This window comes from Lissotriton vulgaris, chromosome 9 (genome assembly GCF_964263255.1).
Source record: "Lissotriton vulgaris chromosome 9, aLisVul1.2, whole genome shotgun sequence".
Taxonomy (NCBI): Eukaryota; Metazoa; Chordata; class Amphibia; order Caudata; family Salamandridae; genus Lissotriton; species Lissotriton vulgaris.
Window position 1 is genome coordinate 847275828 of NC_141697.1, and position 21522 is coordinate 847297349.

General features: G+C 45.4%; 1 protein-coding gene across 1 annotated transcript in view; it reads left to right on the forward strand.

Moving 5' to 3' along the window:
* LOC147692352 (anthrax toxin receptor 2-like) overlaps positions 1-21522 on the forward strand; it is a 705434-nt gene that overhangs the window by 487437 nt on the left and 196475 nt on the right. Inside the window, exon 7 of the mRNA XM_086939524.1 lies at positions 7918-7998. Coding sequence (XP_086795650.1) covers positions 7918-7998 — 81 coding nt within the window. The remainder of the gene's footprint in view (positions 1-7917; positions 7999-21522) is intronic.

Sequence of the window (21522 nt, forward strand, 5' to 3'; positions counted from 1 at the left end):
GGCAGAAGTGGATTGACCCATTGCCCCATTCTGTGCTGTGCTGGTCGGAAGCAAACAGTGAATGACAACTGAACAGACCTATGGATGAATAGGACTCCCATAAAGTCTGATATGTATATATGTATTTCTGTATAATAAGTTATTTCTTAAAACAGTTGGCCTGACCTAAATATTTTTAGAGCCTATGTGTTCAGAGATGTTTTAAGGCATGGGCAAAGTGGGCTCTGTCCTAGGGTCCCAGCATTTAAGGGGCCACCCTTATAGACACAGGTCTGTGCTGCGAGTCTTGCACTGATGACTGTGAATAATTCATGAACAGAATGTTTAAATATTGTTATAAATACGGTTTCCTTTAATTTATTTTAATGTAGTTGATGTGTGAGAATCTATAACAGACATTTTGCAGAGTAATGTTTTTATGTGTCATGTAATATTCATTGAAAAGTTTCTTTTAGACCAAAACGGGACCTTACATATGAGAAATAAGAGGGTATCACAGAGATTTTGCAGTACTGTTACTGTGCTCCTGCTCTGTTACAATTTTTAAAACACATATAACTATCCCTGAATATTAGATGTAAACACATTTAGAATTTGGATGAGTTGCCTGTACACTGCCAGCGACCTGGCCAAAGAGGGCATGAAAGAGCTGAAACTGGATCATAAATTCAAAGCTGTTTCGAACAGGGGCCCCCAAAATACATTTGGCCCAGTGCCCCCACACTCCTTAGGATGTCCCTGTATGTGTTTACAGCCTTCCATCCATCGTCTGTCACTACCAGTTTTTTTGAAGCTGTAAGGGTCTGAGAGAGAAGTTCTTTCTCTTTAACATTTGTGTTGCCTGTTTTTAGTTGCCAGCATGTTCTTAGGCGGTATTTCCAGTTTAGTGTGCCACCAAACCTCAGCCCTCCTCTTTCACTTTCATGCAAGTGGATTCTGGGAGCATTGCATCAGTGCTTCATTCCATCTTTACCCAGGACAAGTGGTAGTGCTTACAGATATAAATGCAAGGGAGATTATAATGGAAAGAGGCTCTACAAACAATTGGTAAAACAAGTAACATTATCCAAAACAACCCAAATAAGACAGGTTCTCATCTCATACCAGCTCTCTTGGGCATTTCATTTCTCTGAAGGCCTACTTTAGTTTGTGGCGATTATAGGGCTAAACACATTTATGCTCTTGGATGATTTCCTTTTATCTTTGATGCCTTTTTATCTTTTCAAATAACTTATCCTGTCAAACAAAAAGTATGATTTATGGTGCACCAACATGCACTCCAAGCAATTTTCTGTTCAGATCTTAAGAGCAAAAAACAAAAAACCAAAAATATATATATATATATATATATATATATATATATATATATATATATATATTACCTACTGGCGATAGCCAGTAGGTATATATAGTTACGACCTAGTTACCATAGGAAATGCCGAACATTCTATTGGGAATAACTTCGGCGCCGATTGAGGGATCTGCCTGTAATTTTCCTTAAACTTGCCTCGCTGCGTTCCGCTCGTTCCCTGAAAGTTTCGGGGGGATTCGTCAAGCGGGGGCTGAGAAAAAAGGGGGGGTCCTAAAACGTGTTTTCCCCATGTTAATTTCCATAGGGACATTCTGACAAAACGGCTGAACGGAATTACACCAGATTTGGAAAAATGGTAGGGACTGGTATGCAGCAGTGCCTTTTGTATGTTTGGTGTAAATCCCTCCAGCAGTTTTTGAAAAAATTGAATGTGAAATGTAGCCCAATGCAATTTTCCATAGGACCTTTAGACACGGCTACAGCCCGAACGGCTAAATGGAACTACACCAAACTTGGCAAAATGGTAGGGACTGGTATGCAGAAGTGCCTTATTCATATTTGGTGAAAATCCCTCCAGTAGTTGTTGAGAAAATTCAATTTTCCCAAATTATATATCTATATGTGGGACCCCGTGAGTGCACGTAAGCTTACTGTACTCTGTACCTTCCCGAGTACAAGCTGCATGCTGTATGTATGTATGTATATGTATGTATAGGCATTTATATAGCGCACTACTTACCCGGAGGGTCCCAAGGCGCTTCGACCGCTGCGAAACCCTTCCTGGTTTCCCTGAGAGATGGTCCCTTAATGGGTATCTCCAGGGTGGGACCAGGCATCCCCGGCGGTCTGGTGGGGCCGTTAGTGAAGATGAGGCAAGCTCATGCCCAGAGTTGCCGAGTGTGATCGCTGATCAGAGTGGGCACTGAGGCGAGAGAATTATCGAGTCCGCTGACCCTGGTCCAGAAACCTGCCGCGCCGGGAATCGAACCCTGGTCCCGGGCCGTCCTCTGCTCTCGGGTCTGCCGCCTCTAACCAGTGAGCCACACTACTTCACTGCTTGACTGATTGACTGCTACTGTCTGTGAACATTCCAAAACAGAAATTGTTGGCAGCCATCTTGTGCCTCGGTAGACTGAGGCACAGGAAAGCAGAAAAACAAACGTGTAGAACTCAAAAAGGGGGTTAGGGTAGAAGCACCCTGACCCCCTTGGCCTGCTCAGGGGGTCCCACAAGGCCCCCCCTGGCCCCCACCCCAAAAAAAATCAGAAAAATCGTGAGGGTATGCGCCCCGTGTGCGCACAGTACGAGTACCGTACGAGTACCGTGCGCTCACCCCGTGATTTTTCGAAAAAAAAAAATATTTTTTTTTTGGGCCTTGTGGGTCCTTGTGGGACCCCCTGAGCAGGCCTAGGGGGTCAGGGTGCTTCTACCCTGCCCCCTTTGCGTGTTTTGTACCTTTGTTTCACTGCTTTCTTGTGCCTTGGTTCTACCGAGGCACAAGATGGCTGCCAACACTTTCTGGTTTGGAGTGTTGACGGACAGTGGCAGCCAATCAGCATGCTTTTCACAGGAAAGCAGCATGCTCATTGGCTGTCAACACTTCTAACCAGGAAGTGTTGGCATTCATCTTGTGCTAGGTAGACCGAGACACAAAAGAAGCAGAGCTCACAGCCCACACAGCTCTCACAGCCCACACAGCTCTCATAGCCCTCACAGCCCACACAGCCCTCACAGCCCTCACAGCCCACACAGCTCTCACAGCCCACACAGCTCTCACAGCTCTCACAGCCCACACAGCTCTCACAGCCCACACAGCTCTCACAGCTCTCACAGCCCACACAGCCCACACTCTCACAGCCCACATAGCTCTCACAGCCCACACAGCTCTCACAGCCCACACAGCCCTCACAGCCCACACAGCTCTCACAGCCCACACAGCCCACACAGCCCTCACAGCCCACACAGCTCTCACAGCCCACACAGCTCTCACAGCTCTCACAGCCCACACAGCCCACACAGCTCTCACAGCCCACACAGCTCTCACAGCCCACACAGCCCTCACAGCCCACACAGCTCACATGCCACACAGCTCTCACAGCTCTCACAGCCCACACAGCTCTCACAGCCCACACAGCTCTCACAGCCCACACAGCCCTCACAGCTCACACAGCCCTCACAGCCCACACAGCTCACATCCCACACAGCTCTCACAGCACGCACAGCCCACACAGCCCTAACAGTCCACACAGCTCACATCCCACACAGCCCTCACAGCCCACACAGCTCTCACAGCCCACACAGCTCTCACAGCTCACACAGCTCTCACTGCCCACACAGCTCTCACAGCTCTCACGGCTCTCACAGCCCACACAGCCCACACTCTCACAGCCCACACAGCCCACACAGCTCTCACAGCCCACACAGCTCTCACAGCCCACACAGCTCTCACAGCCTACACAGCTCTCACAGCCCACACAGCTCTCACAGCCCACACAGCTCTCACAGCCCACTCAGCTCTCATGGCCCACACAGCCCTCATAGCTCACACAGCCCTCACAGTCCACACAGCTCATATCCCACACAGCTCTCACAGCTCTCACAGCCCACACAGCCCTCACAGCCCTCACAGCCCACACAGCTCACATCCCACACAGCCCTCACAGCCCACACAGCTCTCACAGCCCACACAGCTCACACAGCTCTCACAGCTCTCACAGCTCTCACAGCCCACACAGCTCTCACAGCCCACACAGCTCTCAGAGCCCACACAGCTCTCACAGCCCACACAGCTCTCACAGCCCACACAGCCCTCACAGCCCACACAGCTCACATCCCACACAGCTCTCACAGCTCTCACAGCCCATACAGCTCTCACAGCCCACACAGCTCTCACAGCCCACACAGCCCACACAGCTCTCACAGGCTTCACAGCCCTCACAGCCCTCACAGCCCACACAACTCTCACAGCCCACACAGCTCTCACAGCCCACACAGCTCTCACAGCCCACACAGTTCTCACAGCCCACACAGCTCTCACAGCCCACACAGCCCTCACAGCCCACACAGCTCACATCCCACACAGCTCTCACAGCTCTCACAGCCCATACAGCTCTCACAGCCCACACAGCTCTCACAGCCCACACAGCTCTCCCAGGCCTCACAGGCCTCACAGCCCTCACAGCCCACACAGCCCACACAGCCCACACTCGCACAGCCCACACAGCCCTCACAGCCCACACAGGTCTGGCAAAGATAATACCAGCAGCGAACAAGCACTGGCAAAGACAATAATGGCAGCATACAAACACTGGCAAAGACAATAACGGCAGCAAAGAAACACAGGCAAAGGCAATACCAGCAGTGAACAAACACTGGCAAAGATAATACAATCGGGGGGCAAGGGCACTAAAAACGGCACAATCAGGGGACAGAAGGCCCGACAAACGGCACAATCAGGGGGCAGAAGGCAAGAAAAAATGGCACAATTAGTGGGCAGAAGGCACGAAATACGGCACAATCAGGGAGCAGAAGGCAAGAAATACAGCACAATCATGGTGTAGAAGGCAAGAAATATGGCACAATCAAGTCAAGTCAAGTCAGAGAATTTATATAGCGCACTACCTACCCAGAGGGTCTCAAGGCGCTTAGAAATAGGAGGAGGATTACTTGTCAAATATCCACGTTTTAAGTTGCTTTCTGAATGCTAGATGGTTCTGGGTGAGGCGAAGGTAGGCGGGGAGTGAGTTCCAAGTTTTAGCAGCCAGGTAAGAGAATGATCTGCCTCCCATGGTGGTCTTGTTGATGCGAGGTACGGTGGCGAGGGCTTGGCTGGAAGAGCGAAGTTGGCGGGAGGGGGTGTAGAAGGATAGTCGTGAGTTGAGGCATTCTGGTCCGATGTCGTAGAGTTATTTGTGTGCGTGGGTTAGCAGTCGGAAGGTGATTCTCTTATTGACGGGTAGCCAGTGGAGGTCTTTCAGGTGACCAGAGATGTGTTCGTTGCGTGGGATGTCTAATATGATCCTGGCTGAGGCGTTTTGGATTCGTTGGAGTTTCTTCTGGAGTTTAGCGGACGTACCTGCGTAGAGGGTGTTTCCGTAGTCCAGACGGCTCGTGACTAGAGCATGGGTGACTGTTTTCCTTGTTTCGGTGGGGATCCAGCTAAATGTTTTTCTGAGCATGCGAAGAATGTTGAAGCAGGATGAGGAAACAGCGCTGACTTGTCTGTTCATTGAGAGTGAAGAATCCAGGATGACGCCTAGGTTCCGTGCGTGGTCTGTCGGGATGGGTGCTTTTCCAAGGGCTTCCGGCCACCAGGAGTCGTCCCATGCAGAGGGGGATGTACCTAAGATGAGGACTTCTGTTTTGTCCGAGTTCAGTTTCAGACGGCTTTGTTTCATCCATTCGGCAACTTCTTTCATTCCTTCGTGTAGGTTAGTTTTGGCGGTGCTGGGGTCATTGGTGAGAGATAGGATCAATTGAGTGTCATCCGCGTAAGAGATGATGTTGAGGTTGTGTTGGCGGGCGATGGCCGCGAGTGGGCTCATGTAAACGTTGAAGAGGGTGGGGCTGAATGAGGATCCTTGAGGTACGCCACAGATGACTTCAGTGGCCTCGGACTTGAATGGTGGGAGGCGGACTCTCTGGGTTCTTCCGGTGAGGAATGAGGTGATCCATTCAAGTGCTTTTCCTTGTATTCCGATGTTATTGAGGCGTTGTAACAGGGTGCTGTGACAAACTGTGTCAAATGCTGCCGAGAGGTCGAGGAGGATGAGGGCGACTGTGTCTCCATTGTCCAATAGAGATCGAATGTCGTCTGATGCTGCGATGAGGGCGGTCTCAGTGCTGTGTTTTGCTCGGAAGCCAGATTGTGAGGAGTCAAGGGATTTGTTGGCTTCGAGGAAAGCGGCGAGCTGGTTGTTGACGGCTTTCTCGATGACTTTGGCCGGGAATGGAAGGAGCGAAATGGGTCGGTAATTTTTGAGTTCGGTGGGGTCCGCTGTGGGTTTTTTCAGAAGGGCGGTGAGTTCAGCGTGTTTCAAGCTCTCCGGGAAGGTGGCGGAGTTGAAGGAGCAGTTGATGACGTCTCGTAGGTGCGGTGCTATGACGGAGTCTGCTTTGTTGAAGATGTGATGAGGACATGGGTCAGTGGGGGAGCCTGAGTGGATGGAATTCATCAGGCGGATTGTATCCTCAGTAGAGATTGGGTTCCAGTCGTTGAGGGTGTTCACGGGGGGAGAGTGTTCAGCAAATGGTTGGGTGGGCAAGAAATAGGGAACAATCAGGGGGGCAGAAGCCAAGAAATATGGTACAATCAGGGGGGCAGAAGCAAGAAATACGGCACAATCAGGGGGGCAGAAGGCAAGAAATACGGCACAATCAGAGAGCATCTTGCTCCGGTCCAAAAATCGGATCCCTAGGGCTGCTCAGGTGGTCCCATAAGGATATTAACATATTTAAATGTGATCCGCTAATAGAATTAGCATTTAAAAAACCTTGCAAATTCACAGAAAAAAACATAGGTTTCAGGCCTTATATAGTTAGGAATTAGCATTTAAAAAACCTCGCAAATTCACTGAAAAAAACATAGGTTTCAGGCCTTATATAGTTAGGAATTAGCATATAAAAAAACCTTTGAAATTCACTGAAAAAACCATAGGTTTCAGGCCTTATATAGTTAGGAATTAGCATTTACAAAACCATTGAAAATGCTCCTATATAGTTAGTTGTACTAACTATATTTCGCGCACCCGCAATCCACTGCTGATGATGTCACATATTACATCATTCATGACATGGTCAGTGACATCATTGATGGCATCACTGATGACATCTCAAATGACATCACTGAGGATATCACTGATGACATCTCAATTGACATCACTGATGATATCATTCATGTGATAATATTTATGTTGGTTGCAAAACACCAGGTATGTTAAGGTGCAAGAAACAGCCAAAACTGAACAAAATAATATGTGGCAAGTGACTTCAAGATTTTGTGACCTAATAAGGCAATTTAAATGGGTACATACTTCCTCAATCACTCACAATGTCCTAATGTTTGTGTGACGATTGAAGTTCATCTTCGACAAATAAAAATAAAAAATAAAATAAAACTTTATCTGGTTAGAAATAAAAGCAGTAACATAATTCAGCATCTGTCCACATTTGCCCTGCTACCCACACGTTGATTGTGTCTTTTCCTTGAAACCTATTCAGTGGTTTACTGATTTTCTGCTAGGTTTGAGATTTCTAAATACCACATTCTTTCAAGGGATTTTCAAGGGATTTCTGGGTTACATTTTATCCATAGAGGGTAACTCCGTTGCTGAGGCTGATGGGAATTGTTAAAACTCCCCTTTATATAGAGGACGTATCCAAAGAATTTCACTGTGACAGAGTTGAGGCACTTTTTCCACTCTTGATTCTGTGTAGACATCATGCATGTGTGTAAATATATATGTGGTATTTATATAGCACAAACCTAGTGAAAGGCAGTAGGGCTCTGTCAAAATGCAACCTCATGATATGTTGGTAAGAGAGAAAAGGTGGGGCAAATCCCAACAATTAATTAAACATGTTTGTCTGTTTTTGTTTGCATACAGCTGGTGAAAATTGCAGATTCGAAAGATCAAGTTTTCCCTGTGGAAGGAGGATTCACAGCTCTGAAAGGCATTATTAACTCTGTGAGTCAAAGTAGTTATGTGAATGTATCTTTTTAAAGTCAGTTTAACAGGTGGATTCTTTTCATGTTTTGTTTTTGTCCTCCCAGTTGAATAAGTGGAACGTACATCCTCAGCTCAGCCTTAGTGTCTATAATTATAGGGCATTTGTGTTAGTGATGCCCAAAGTAAAACAATAAAAGTACCGAAGAGTAGATTGTGATAGAATAGTGGTGTGTGAAGCAATCAGACAAAATGGTTAAATAATTTTCTTAGATGTGACTCTGGATTGACTCTCCTCATTTTCTTTAATCTTTTTGTGTATTAAAGTTTTGTAATTATTGCAGAATAATAGGCTTTGTTCCTGACGAGTTAGATAAAGAGGAGATTGCATATTTTGCTGCTACACCATGACACCGCTTTCCACGTAGTTTTTATTACGTCTCGCCTAGGCAGCACGCATGCGGTGTTCTAGGAAAAGACCTTTAGGAATCGGTCTGCACTTTTCAGCAGCTCGTGCACGCCAGGCATCCACCTTGCGGGAGCAAGCAGCACTGCGCAGGGTGCTATCTGGAGAGGAGGATCATATTTTCCAAACGCCGTACATGCACGAGCTCTTGTTGTTTTTGTGTAGTAGCGCATTGGTACCATTAGAGGGAAACTATAGTATTTGTTACACATTGAGGGCCATAATTTAAAGGCTGTGAGGCACCTCGGCTGCTGGAATGTTATCTCCAGTTATACTGATGTTGTGTTTTCCGCGCTTGTTGCTTTTCTATGGGGAGCGGTTTAAACGTTTTTCCACCCGTCCCTGCTCCATTAGCTCTTTCCCTACCTTCTTCCACTCAGTGATAGCCTCCTCCCTTGGGGACCTGCTCATCAACCTCAGTTTATATTACCCCTCTGCATGATCTTAGAAAGCCAAATGCTCTTTTCAGTCCTCACCTTAAAAAAAAAAAGCAAACGTGTTTATGCTTAAACCCTGGAATGTCAGCGACTTGCAGAAACCCCTATCTCCTGGCACACACCTGTTTGCTTACAGTTTTAGCATCTCCGGTCAGTTTCCTGCTTTAAACACCCACTATGAAATATTAACTTTAAAAACACTGGTACAAGGGGGTATCATCTCCTTGTTAAAACTATATGTGGCTGTGAGTTGTTTCACTGTCCAAGGTAAGCAAGCATGCAAAACCTCTTGCATCATAATTTTGTTTTGAGTTCCTATTTCCTAACATTGCACTGCTGTTTGGAATGCATATTTGCAACGCTTTCAGCGGGGCTGGGACCTTGTAGCGCTATAAATACAAGCACCACTATTTCATATTTCACTAACCAGCATTCACTTCTGTGGACACACATATATTTTTTGCAGTTTTATCTTGCTTTTTTTTATTGCAAACTCAACCCAAAGATGTACATGAGCACCAGTTAGCATTATCATTGCTCCTTCCTTCCACCTACCCCTTACAAAGAAGTGCCAGACCTGCATGGGACTAAAAATCGATATTATTTTGGCTTTCTAGCCTGCTAGCCACCATCCCACTAGTAACTATACCCATGACCATCAGGTGCCAACATTTGCCCTGTATTATTCATGTGCCAGCCGACATTAGGGAGCAGGGTGCGAGATCATTCATCACAGTCTACTGCTTTCCATGTAAACACATAGGTTGGATTTAACGGTATTTAATGTTGTGTGAAGCAACACATTTTTCTCATTAATTGTGTAAATTTATTTACGGACACAAGTTTGTCTAAATGTATTGTGATGCTAAGGAAAGTTGTAGAGAAGAGTTTAAAAAATTGTATGTCTCTTATTTTATCTAGAGCCTTTTTTAAAGAATTGAACATGACCCCTGCAAATGTGGAAGACTTGTTTAATATGCCCTTAGATTACGATGAATTTTTGTAGCAGGTTGCTCGTGGCAGTCGGCAATCACAGTGCAAGCAGGCTTACTTCAAAAGGCTGGCTGACAAATACTTGCACCTTCAGCTGTGCTACTGATGACAACTTTTACCCCCTTTAAGCCCTAGTGAAGCACAGAGACATCCGTTAAATTAAGCGGTACAAAAGGGGGTGGTAATGGACGGAGCATCTGAACCAATCAAACACTCACACCCAGTCAAAAGATCTGGGTTTGATCCATCACCGTTCTTTAGCCCACTCTGCCACCCCAGTTCAGACATGGCTATATGCAAATCAGTCTGACCCTGTGCCTCATGGGAACAGTCCAGCCCGAACTGCCATGCCATGCCTTCCCTGGACCGGAAACAAGCTTCCGAAGACCGGTTTCTGGCATTCCAGCCGTCTTCAGCCCGGCTTGCTTGAAACCAGTGGCAAAGTGAGCAAGGGACTCACGTCTGAGCATACCCTGCCACACTTATGGCGGCCAAAAGCGGTACAAAAGGGGGTGGTGATGGACGGAGCATCTGAACCAATCAAACACTCACACCCAGTCAAAAGATCTGGGTTTGATCCGTCACCGTTCTTTAGCCCACTCTGCCACCCCAGTTCAGACATGGCTATATGTAAATCAGTCTGACCCTGTGCCTCATGGGAACAGTCCAGCCCGAACTGCCAAGCCATGCCTTCCCTGGACCGGAAACAAGCTTCCGAGGACCGGTTTCTGGCATTCCAGCCGTCTTCAGCCCAGCTTGCTTGAATCCAGTGGCAAAGTGAGCAAGGGACTCACGTCTGAGCATACCCTGCCACACTTATGGCGGCCAAAAGCGGTACAAAAGGGGGTGGTGATGGACGGAGCATCTGAACCAATCAAACACTCACACCCAGTCAAAAGATCTGGGTTTGATCCATCACCGTTCTTTAGCCCACTCTGCCACCCCAGTTCAGACATGGCTATACAAGCAAGCCGGGCTGAAGACTGCTGGAATGCCAGAAACCGGTCCTCGGAAGCTTGTTTCCGGTCCAGGGAAGACATGGCTTGGCAGTTCGGGCTGGACTGTTCCCATGAGGCACAGGGTCAGACTGATTTGCATATAGCCATGTCTGAACTGGGGTGGCAGAGTGGGCTAAAGAACGGTGATGGATTAAACCCAGATCTTTTGACTGGGTGTGAGTGTTTGATTGATTCAGATGCTCCGTCCATTACCACCCCCTTTTGTACCACTTTTGGCCGCCATAAGTGTGGCAGGGTATGCTCAGACGTGAGTCCCTTGCTCACTTTGCACCTGGATTCAAGCAAGCCGGGCTGAAGACGGCTGGAATGCCAGAAACCGGTCCTCGGAAGCTTGTTTCCGGTCCAAGGAAGGCATGGCTTTGCAGTTCGGGCTGGACTATTCCCATGAGGCACAGGGTCAGACTGATTTGCATATAGCCATGTCTGAACTGGGGTGGCAGAGTGGGCTAAAGAACGGTGATGGATTAAACCCAGATCTTTTGACTGGGTGTTAGTGTTTGATTGATTCAGATGCTCCGTCCATTACCACCCCCTTTTGTACCGCTTTTGGCCGCCATAAGTGTGGCAGGTTATGCTCAGACGTGAGTACCTTGCTCACTTTGCCACTAGATTCAAGCAAGCTGGGCTGAAGACGGCTGGAATGCCAGAAACCGGTCCTCGGAAGCTTGTTTCCGGTCCAGGGAAGGAATGGCTTGGCAGTTCGGGCTGGACTGTTGCCATGAGGCACAGGGTCAGACTGATTTGCATATAGCCATGTCTGAACTGGGGTGGCAGAGTGGGCTAAAGAACGGTGATGGATTAAACCCAGATCTTTTGACTGGGTGTGAGTGTTTGATTGATTCAGATGCTCCGTCCATTACCACCCCCTTTTGTACCGCTTTTGGCCACCATAAGTGTGGCAGGGTATGCTCAGACGTGAGTGCCTTGCTCACTTTGCCACTGGATTCAAGCAAGCCGGGCTGAAGACGGCTGGAATGCCAGAAACCGGTCCTCGGAAGCTTGTTTCCGGTCCAGGGAAGGCATGGCTTGGCAGTTCGGGCTGGACTGTTCCCATGAGGCACAGGGTCAGACTGATTTGCATATAGCCATGTCTGAACTGGGGTGGCAGAGTGGGCTAAAGAACGGTGATGGATTAAACCCAGATCTTTTGACTGGGTGTGAGTGTTTGATTGATTCAGATGCTCCGTCCATTACCACCCCCTTTTGTACCGCTTTTGGCCGCCATAAGTGTGGCAGGGTATGCTCAGACGTGAGTCCCTTGCTCACTTTGCCACTGGATTCAAGCAAGCCGGGCTGAAGACGGCTGGAATGCCAGAAACCGGTCCTCGGAAGCTTGTTTCCGGTCCAGGGAAGGCATGGCTTGGCAGTTCGGGCTGGACTGTTCCCATGAGGCACAGGGTCAGACTGATTTGCATATAGCCATGTCTGAACTGGGGTGGCAGAGTGGGCTAAAGGACGGTGATGGATTAAACCCAGATCTTTTGACTGGGTGTGAGTGTTTGATTGATTCAGATGCTCTGTCCATTACCACCCCCTTTTGTACCGCATCCGTTAAATCAAGAGCACATAAGAATGGCGCTCTCCGCAAACCTAAATTGAACTCTTTTACCACCAAGTTCTCGAAGGTGGAATGTGAAAAGGGGAGTATAAAGATCGTGAAATATTTATCCACTTTTGACAAAAGTGCAAATCCTCAATGCTTGTTTTTTGCTTAAACATATTTTTTAAAAGGGCATGTTTACTGTACTTAGCGTACCTGAAACTTTTAAGGTTTCAATCGCTGGTTTTCTAAAGGAATCCTACAGAAAGGGTTAATAATTATACAGCCGTTGCGAAGTAATGGTACTCAATTTATTGACCATTGAAGGATAGAAGACAGGGTTGTCTTTACATTTCGAACTTGTGACCTGCAAGTTTCAGAGGCAGCGTTCAACTCGCTGAGCCATTTGGTAGCCTAACTATGCAAGTTATGACTAAGTAATGAAACCATTTGCTATTACCGTTTAAGGAAACAGTTTTTCTGGTAACTAAGACATTGTGGTAAATGGTGCATAGCGTCAGCTGTGCCGTCTACACTGGCTCTGTAACCTATACAATGCAGTGTGTGCTCAGGCGGGCACAGGAGTTGAGTGCTCGTAAACAGTGACCTAGAAATACCACTTTCAGTGCGGTAAAGTCAACAGCCCTACTTCAGGAATACCACTAGTATGTGCTTCCACGAGTGCGGCTCACCTCGAGATTTTATCTGCGACACAGAATGAATAAAGGCTGCCGTGAGCTAGCCCACTTTGTTGTGTTTGTGTGCGTCCCTTTTTGGCTGGTTGGGATCAGTTCATTAAGTTCAGTTTCTTACAGTTGCGGTCTATATACCAGGACTCCCACTGCAGTGACACCACAGGGCACCCACCCCAGTAACACCACAAGACTCCCACCTCTTTGAGATCACAGGACTCTGCAGGTAGCGGATCTCCTCCCTCATACTCTGCCCAGGATGTGGGCACCACCCTTAAGATCGAGGATTCTGTTCTAGTGTACTGCCCCTCGAAGATGCAGGAACATCATGCCTGGGAGACCTGCCATGATAAGTCAATATTCTTTTCGCTCCTATCGACTTGAAACATCTTGAACCACTGGTGCTGGATAAAAGTTATGGAGGCAGGCTCCTCTCCTCTCCTAGTATCACAAGTGTTGCACTATCTACGGCATAGACACAACTCCATGCCAGCATTCTTATCAGCCTGAAAGTAAAAGGAAAACTATTTTAATAATTTATTTGCCTTTTTAAAAATACGTAAGGAGATGTAATATACATGAATGATACCAGCTGTTGAAACCTGTGTTTACACTCCAGGTCCACTGATTTGTGTTAAAACTCTGTGGTCGAGTGGAGCTCCCAATCTTTTCAAAGCGAAGCATGTGTGACCTAAGCAGGAACTTGGAAGACCTAGTAGTAACTATTTAGATACATGGCTGTTCTTCTTCATATGTCTGCAGAGTAAACAAGGGGGCGACCTGCCTCCAAGAGACTACTTTTGCATCAAGGTCAGAAATATGGTGCACCACTGCTTTTTACAGGGGCCATCTTTAGAAGTTACCAATGCCCTCATGGAGACAAATTACCTTAGCCTTAGAACAGGCTGAATATTTCATAATTACATTTTAAATCAATTTATAAGCACAAAGCTCAAGCTCATGCAGTTAAAAAATTGTCTAGCACAACTACTGCTGTTAAACGAAATGTGACTGGTTGCTCTGTCTACTTTCTGATCTTTGTAAACTCGCAGCTTGTGTGCTGCATAGATAAACACATATAGGGTCCCAAAGGTGAGACCTATTGGCTATGCCAATTCTTGTTATATATATATATATATATATATATATATATATATATATATATATATATATATATATATATATATATATATATATATATATATATATATATATATATATATATATTTATATATCTATATTACCTACTGGCGGTCGCCAGTAGGTATATATAGTTAGGATTTTTTCCCTATGGGATTTTTGAAAATTCTATGTCTAATAACTTTGGCGTTTGTGGACGGAATTGGCTAAAATTTTCTGGAAAATGGCACACTTTGTTTCTGAGCAGCCCCTGAAAATTTGGGGGGGGTTCGGCAAGGGGGGCCCGAGAAAAAAGGGGGGTCCCAAAACGCGTTTTTCCCATGTTAATTTCCATAGGGCGGTTGGCCTCACTTTTAGCCCGAACGGCTGAATGGATTTGCACGAAACTTGGCAAAATTGTAGGGACTGTTAGCCCGATGTGCCTTTGCTAGGTCTCAATATATGTGCTCCAGTGGATTTTGAGTAATTTAGGTTCAAAAAAAGATATGTATCTGTAACAGCGCTCCGGGTAGCGCTCCGGTTCGCGTACTTTTCGCGTAACGGAACTTTGCGATGCGAAGCTGATTGGCTCTCTGGTGTCTGTCAACATTCTAAACAGTCCGGAGCGGCCGCCATCTTGTCTCTCGGTAGGATTGAGAGACAAGAGGAGGCCAAAACAAAGGGGGAAATTACCATAAGGGGGCATAGTAGATCCTCGTTGACCCCCTAGGTTTTATGTGGAGGTTTTAAAAGGGCCCAGCAGGGCAAAAAAAAAAAAAAAAAATTTTTTTTTTCGTGGTGAGCGCCTAGTCCGCGAACCGGAAAGCGTTCTGGGCAGCGTACTATAAGGAAAAAAGAATGATAGACTTTTCAAATACTGTATGTTAATTGTTTGTTGTTTTTGTTGATTATTTGGGGTTAACTCCCGGTTCGCATACCGGCGAGCGAACCGGAAAGCGAACTAAAAAAAAACAGCTTGCCAGAGTGTTACACTTTCTAGCAATTTTTGTAAAAAGGGGAGGTAGTTCTGAAAAGAACTTTTTTTTTTTCTTTTATATATTTTTTTTCTTTTTTGAACATTATTTCATTTTTTTGTATTTTTTGAACACTTTTTAGTTTTTTTTGTTTTTTTTCAAAGGGAAAGAACAGAAAGAGGCATTGAAAATGGCTGAACAGGAGCAAAAAAAAAAATTAAAACTTCTTGCGTTTGGAACATTGGTGTTTCTCGAAAGCCAGATTAATCAATTTCACACTCATGTTAGCGCATGAAATTAGTGTTCCACAATACAAGCATGTCAACTTCAGATGCACAATTTTTTTTTGTATGTTTGGCACTGTTTCGTTCGCCTCTGCATGCAAGTTTCAGAGGCAGCGTTCAACTCGCTGAGCCATTTGGTAGCCTAACTATGCAAGTTATGACTAAGTAATGAAACCATTTGCTATTACCGTTTAAGAAAACAGTTTTTCTGGTAACTAAGACATTGTGGTAAATGATGCATAGCGTCAGCTGTGCCGTCTACACTGGCTCTGTAACCTATACAATGCAGTGTGTGCTCAGGCGGGCACAGGAGTTGAGTGCTCGTAAACAGTGACCTAGAAATACCACTTTCAGTGCGGTAAAGTCAACAGCCCTACTTCAGGAATACCACTAGTATGTGCTTCCACGAGTGCGGCTCACCTCGAGATTTTATCTGCGACACAGAATGAATAAAGGCTGCCGTGAGCTAGCCCACTTTGTTGTGTTTGTGTGCGTCCCTTTTTGGCTGGTTGGGATCAGTTCATTAAGTGCAGTTTCTTACAGTTGCGGTCTATATACCAGGACTCCCACTGCAGTGACACCACAGGGCACCCACCCCAGTAACACCACAAGATCAGAAGATGTTCTAGCCACCGAAGTTTGGGGGTTCTGTTGTAGTTCACGCATCTCTGCACGACTATAGTTAATTGGATGCCACCTCTGCATATGTCGGTGCATCGTGTGATTTCCAAAGCTGTATTTTTTATTAGTTCCCCTGGATAACTTTTCTTTGCAGATAAGGCACGTAGCATGGCGTGCATTGACTTTTTTTTCTCCAGGAGGAATGCTAAAAAATTGCCTGATAAAGCTTTCTTTCCGATGAGATACCCGGGGTAACTCTTGGACAAATTGTGGTCCCTCTTCTTCCTCTCCGTCTTCTTCTTCCTCTTCCTCCTCTATGTTTCCAATAAATTGTGCAGGGTGTCCTCTCTTCCTATTAGGAGATGGTGGTGGTGGTGGTGGGGGTGCAGAAGCTGAAGCTACTATTGAAGCCATCAGAGAAAATGTTCAGGTCTTCCTTTCTCAAAGTTGAAAGTCAGAGTGAGAAAAAAGGTGGGGGCTTTCATCATTTGGGAAAAGAAATAGTTCTAAACCAATGAAAAGTGTTATTTTTAGGTCACATGACCTAGTGTTACATCATTAGGAAACCAAAAGTGAAATGAACCAATGAAAAGTGTTATTACCGAGTCACATGACCTGCTGTGTTTACGTTTAGCGCTTTGCTCCGCTTTCCGGTCCGCTTCCGAGTCCGCTAACTTGGCGCGTCAAATGACGTATTACGCGACAACGCAAAACGTCATTCTAACGTAACAGTTACGCTAAAGGAACGTTTACCGGTTCGCGGACCGAGTCACGGCTTTAAATTGAGCTAACGGGAAGCTGACCGGTTCGCGGACTGGGAGCGAAACAAAAAAAATTTTTCAAAAAAATTGTATAAAAAACATGTAAAATATATTTTAAGATTTAAAGAAGAATACATTTTACAGCTACAGATATTAGCTTTTAAAAAACCAATGAAATTCACTGAAAAAACCATAGGTTATAGACCATATAAAGTTAGGAATTAGCATTTACAAAACCTTGAAAATTCTCTGAAAAAACCATAGGTTATAGACCATATATAGTTAGGAATTAGCATTTACAAAACCTTATTTTACTCACACAAAACCATTGAAATTCCATATATAGTTAGTTGCACTAACTATATATCGCGCACCCGCAATCCACTGCTGATGATGTCACATATTACATCATTCATGACATGGTCAGTGACATCACTGATGACATCACTGACAAAAATTGCAAATAAAGAATATATTAAAAGTGATTGAGTGCAAGTATCTCAGTTTCTTTAAAAAGGGAAGAGCCCCTCCCTATTTCATATTCATCAATCTGACAGATGTAAATACACGGCAGCAACCAAAAAATGCAAAACAATACTATTGACTGAAAATTTTGCAATTTATAAATTTGGAACAGTCCATTCTAACAACCAAACAGTATGATTAAGTCAAGCTCTGGTATAGGTGCACCTTATTTTCTGAAGAGAACTACAAACAAGTGTATAGGTCCTCACTGGCGTTAAGACCTCCAGGGGCACGACTGTTAAGTTCTAAGATGTACCTAGTTTCAAGTACCCTGAGCAGCCCATCCCTATTACCCCCTCTCTTCAGGGGTGGCACACAATCTATAACAAAATAGACAAGATGTTTGGGATCACTCCCGTGTACCGCCTGAAAATGGCGTGCCACAGGGTAGGCTTGTTCCTTATTGGTGATTGCCCTCAAGTGCTGCAGTATTCTCCTGTGAACCGGCAGCCGGGTACTCCCTACATACCTGAGTTCACAGGGGCACTGCAGCACATAAACGGCAAACTCCGTTTTGCAAGATAACTGTTTAGTTATCAGAACTGGATCTTCCTTGAAAGGAATGAAATAACGTGTTGTATTGCATCCGTTTTTACAGGCTTTGCAGCTGGAACATTTCAGAAACCCTTTCCTCAAATATGTCACATATTACATCATTCATGACATGGTTAGTGACATCACTGATGACATCACTGATGACATCTCAAATGACATCACTGATGACATCACTGACATCTCATTTGACATTACTGATTACACCACTGATGATATCATTTATGTGATAATACATCTTCAGACTCTAATATAACCTTAGATACACTCAGTGTAAACAGGCACTCACAGACTGTCACACATCCATGGAGTTACTCACACACCTAGTCAGTCATGCAAAGAATCAATCACAACTCCATTTCCTCAACTATATAGTTATACACACTTTACTTATTCAAACATATAGTAACACATATTTACTCTCTTATACAATCCCTGATACAAGCTCACAGTGATTCATACAGCCACTCACACATTCACTGGCTCTTATCCACAGTTATTTATATATGTCAACTCTCACATGTATTGTGTTTTACATACATACTTACTTGCACATGTAGCACTGAGATATCCATTCACTCACCAACACACCCATGCACAGTCAACCGCCCATATAGCTGTTTCCACATGCACTCTTGAACTCATACACCTAGTGAATCAACTGCTTACACATCTATGCACAGAGTCACACACCTCCCAGCCACCCACACACACACTCAGCCTCCCATTCAAATACTTGGGCAACCAATCAATAACCCATATAGCCACTCTTATAGCTACTGATCAACACATGCAGCAGCTTACACAACAACAGACATACTGATGCACAAATTAAGACAGTTTAGTCACTAACCCATGCACTCAGTGAGACACATTTAATCACTCACTCATACAGTCAGTCATGCACCTACTAAATCCTTCATCCAGACACTTATACATCCACTCATTCTTCAATATGTAAGACATATTTTAACTTTACAGAAACATACAGTCACTGGATGTTGTCATCAGTGATGTCATTTGAGATGTCATCAGTGATGTCATTTGAGATGTCATCAGTGATGTCATCAGTGATGTCACTAACCATGTCATGAATGATGTAATATGTGACATCATCAGCAGTGGATTGCGGGTGCGCGATATATAGTTAGCGCTTATAACTATATATGGAATTTCAATGGTTTTATGCGAGTAAAATAAGGTTTTGTAAATGCAAATCCCTAACTATATATGGCCTAAAACCAATGGTTTTTTCATTGAATTTTCAAGGTTTTGTAAATGCAAATTCCTAACTATATATCCACTATAACCTATGGTTTTTTCTGTGAATTTCATTGGTTTTTTAATAGCAAATATGAAAAGCTTTAAAATGTCAAGTACGTGATAGATAAAAACATTTTCGTATTTATGCACGCTGATGTGCTTTGAACGCTGCACCCCCCCCCCTCCCCTCTTTTGTCTTAGTAGTACTCTCTCTTTGCAGATAGTGAACGGTAGTTAACGCAAGCCTTTGCCCCCGTTGTAATCCGTCGTGCCTGCTTGTCTCTCCATTTGATTGATTGTTGTCCAAGCATTTACTGTTTTAGAATTGGTTCTCTTTGGATCATTCTCTATTTACAAACAAGCACAAAGTCGCAATACTCTGTTTAGTCTTTGCAGATAGTGAAAAATCGTGTAAAAAAATAAAAGTAATCGAGCAAAATCAGTAGGCCACTAATTCGATCTCTTTTTGACCTCGGTAAAATACAAACATTAGGAATAACCCTTCATGAGAAATACGAAAATAGTGAAATGAACTGAGCTCCACACCATGAGGGCTGCAAAACAGCTCGACTCCGCAACCCACACCGCCCAAAATAACGACAAACCCTATGCAAATATTATAAATATACACAACACACCAGCAAAGAAACAGAGTAAAACATTTTATTAAAAAACTATTTACATAACTATTTTATACTTTTTATTGCCCGATCCGGCTAGCTCAATCGATCGAGCATGAAACTCATGCACTGATAACAAGCGTTGAGAGTTTGTAGAATGATGGCTTCAGATTTTCCACATACGGTGTAGTGGCGCGAACTGGCAGGGGGCGTTTGGTTTCAACCCCTTCTCCAAATAAGATTTTCATATGTGAATGTTCGTTCATGCTTTTTGTCCCTGAGTTGCTTCCATGTCACTGCCTTACATAAATGGCATAAGTCCTGGTTGTTGAGTGCCATACTTCAGAGTTCTAAGCAGCTCTTGTAACACTGTTTAAACCTTATTTGCACCTGCTGCAGCTTCACTATTCAAAGTAAGTGGAGTCCATTTGTGGACCTGACTGCATTAGAAAACAATGTGATACGGTGCCTCCCTAAACCGCTTGACGGAGGCCCCCGAGGGGCGGTGAGATGGCGCGGACTGAGAGGGGGCGCTTGGCTCCTGCCCCCTCCCCAAGTCGTGTTGCCCTGGTGAGGCCTGAGATCGCCCCCGGCATAGGCGGCCGGCTCCCGGGGTCCGGCGGAATTTTTTCCCTTTTGAAGAATCTTCCATTCTGGACCTTGTCCCACAATCCGTTTGACCTGAAGACACGCTGTCGTGGGACGCCCCTTTACCGTTTTAGTTGCCATTCCGCCCGCTTTTGGTACTCTGTGCCTCTTCCGCCATTCAGCTGTTTACTGCCCGCTCTTGCGACTACAACGTCTCGCTCACCATGTAGTTGAGTTGCTCCCACTCTTAAGATTTAACCGAACTTTTTGGACTGCTGAAAGCGGTTGTATTCCGACCGCTGGTTGGTGGAGACATTTTGACTATATTCTGGACCTGCATTGTCGCGTAATGCGTCATATGACGCGACGCGTTAGCGCACCCGGAAGTGCTCCGCTGCGCAAGGCGCAGCTTCCCTGAAACGATCCAGAGCGCGCCGCGCAGCGCGTAACGTAAGCATAACAGGTCATGTGACTTGTTAATAAAACTTTTCATTGGTTCATTTTACTTTTCTTTTCCTAATTATGTAAGACTAGGTCATGTGACCTAAAAATAACACTTTTCATTGGATTAAAACATTTTTTTTCCCAAACGATGAAAGCCCCACCTTGTTTCTGAATGTTTCAGACTGAAGCTGGCGTCACCATGAGAGCACCACCATCTGGTAGCTCCGTCGTGGCCATTCCGCAAGCAATCATGGCAGCCGCTCCCCACCGGAAGCCTGCGGGAGTCGACGGCCCCCAAAACTTTTGTACAATCTTCAAGGCTGAGGGGACGCTTTCGAGAATGGAACCCAAGCCCTGGCAGACAAGCGTCCGAGTTCCAAGGTGTCCCAGGGCCATTTTACTGGACCAGGCCCAAATCCGAAGAGCCGACCGCCATTTTAAGAGTCCTGTGGAAGCCGCCTATCGCTGCACCGCAAGAGTGGGAGCAACTCAACTACATGGTGAGCGAGACGCTGTAGCCGTAAGAGCGGGCGCTAAACAGCTGAATGGCGGAAAAGGCACAGTGTAGCAAAAGCGGGCGGAATGGCGACTGAAACGATAAAGGGGCGCCCCACTACAGCAGACAAGCCTCCGCCATGTGCTTCAAA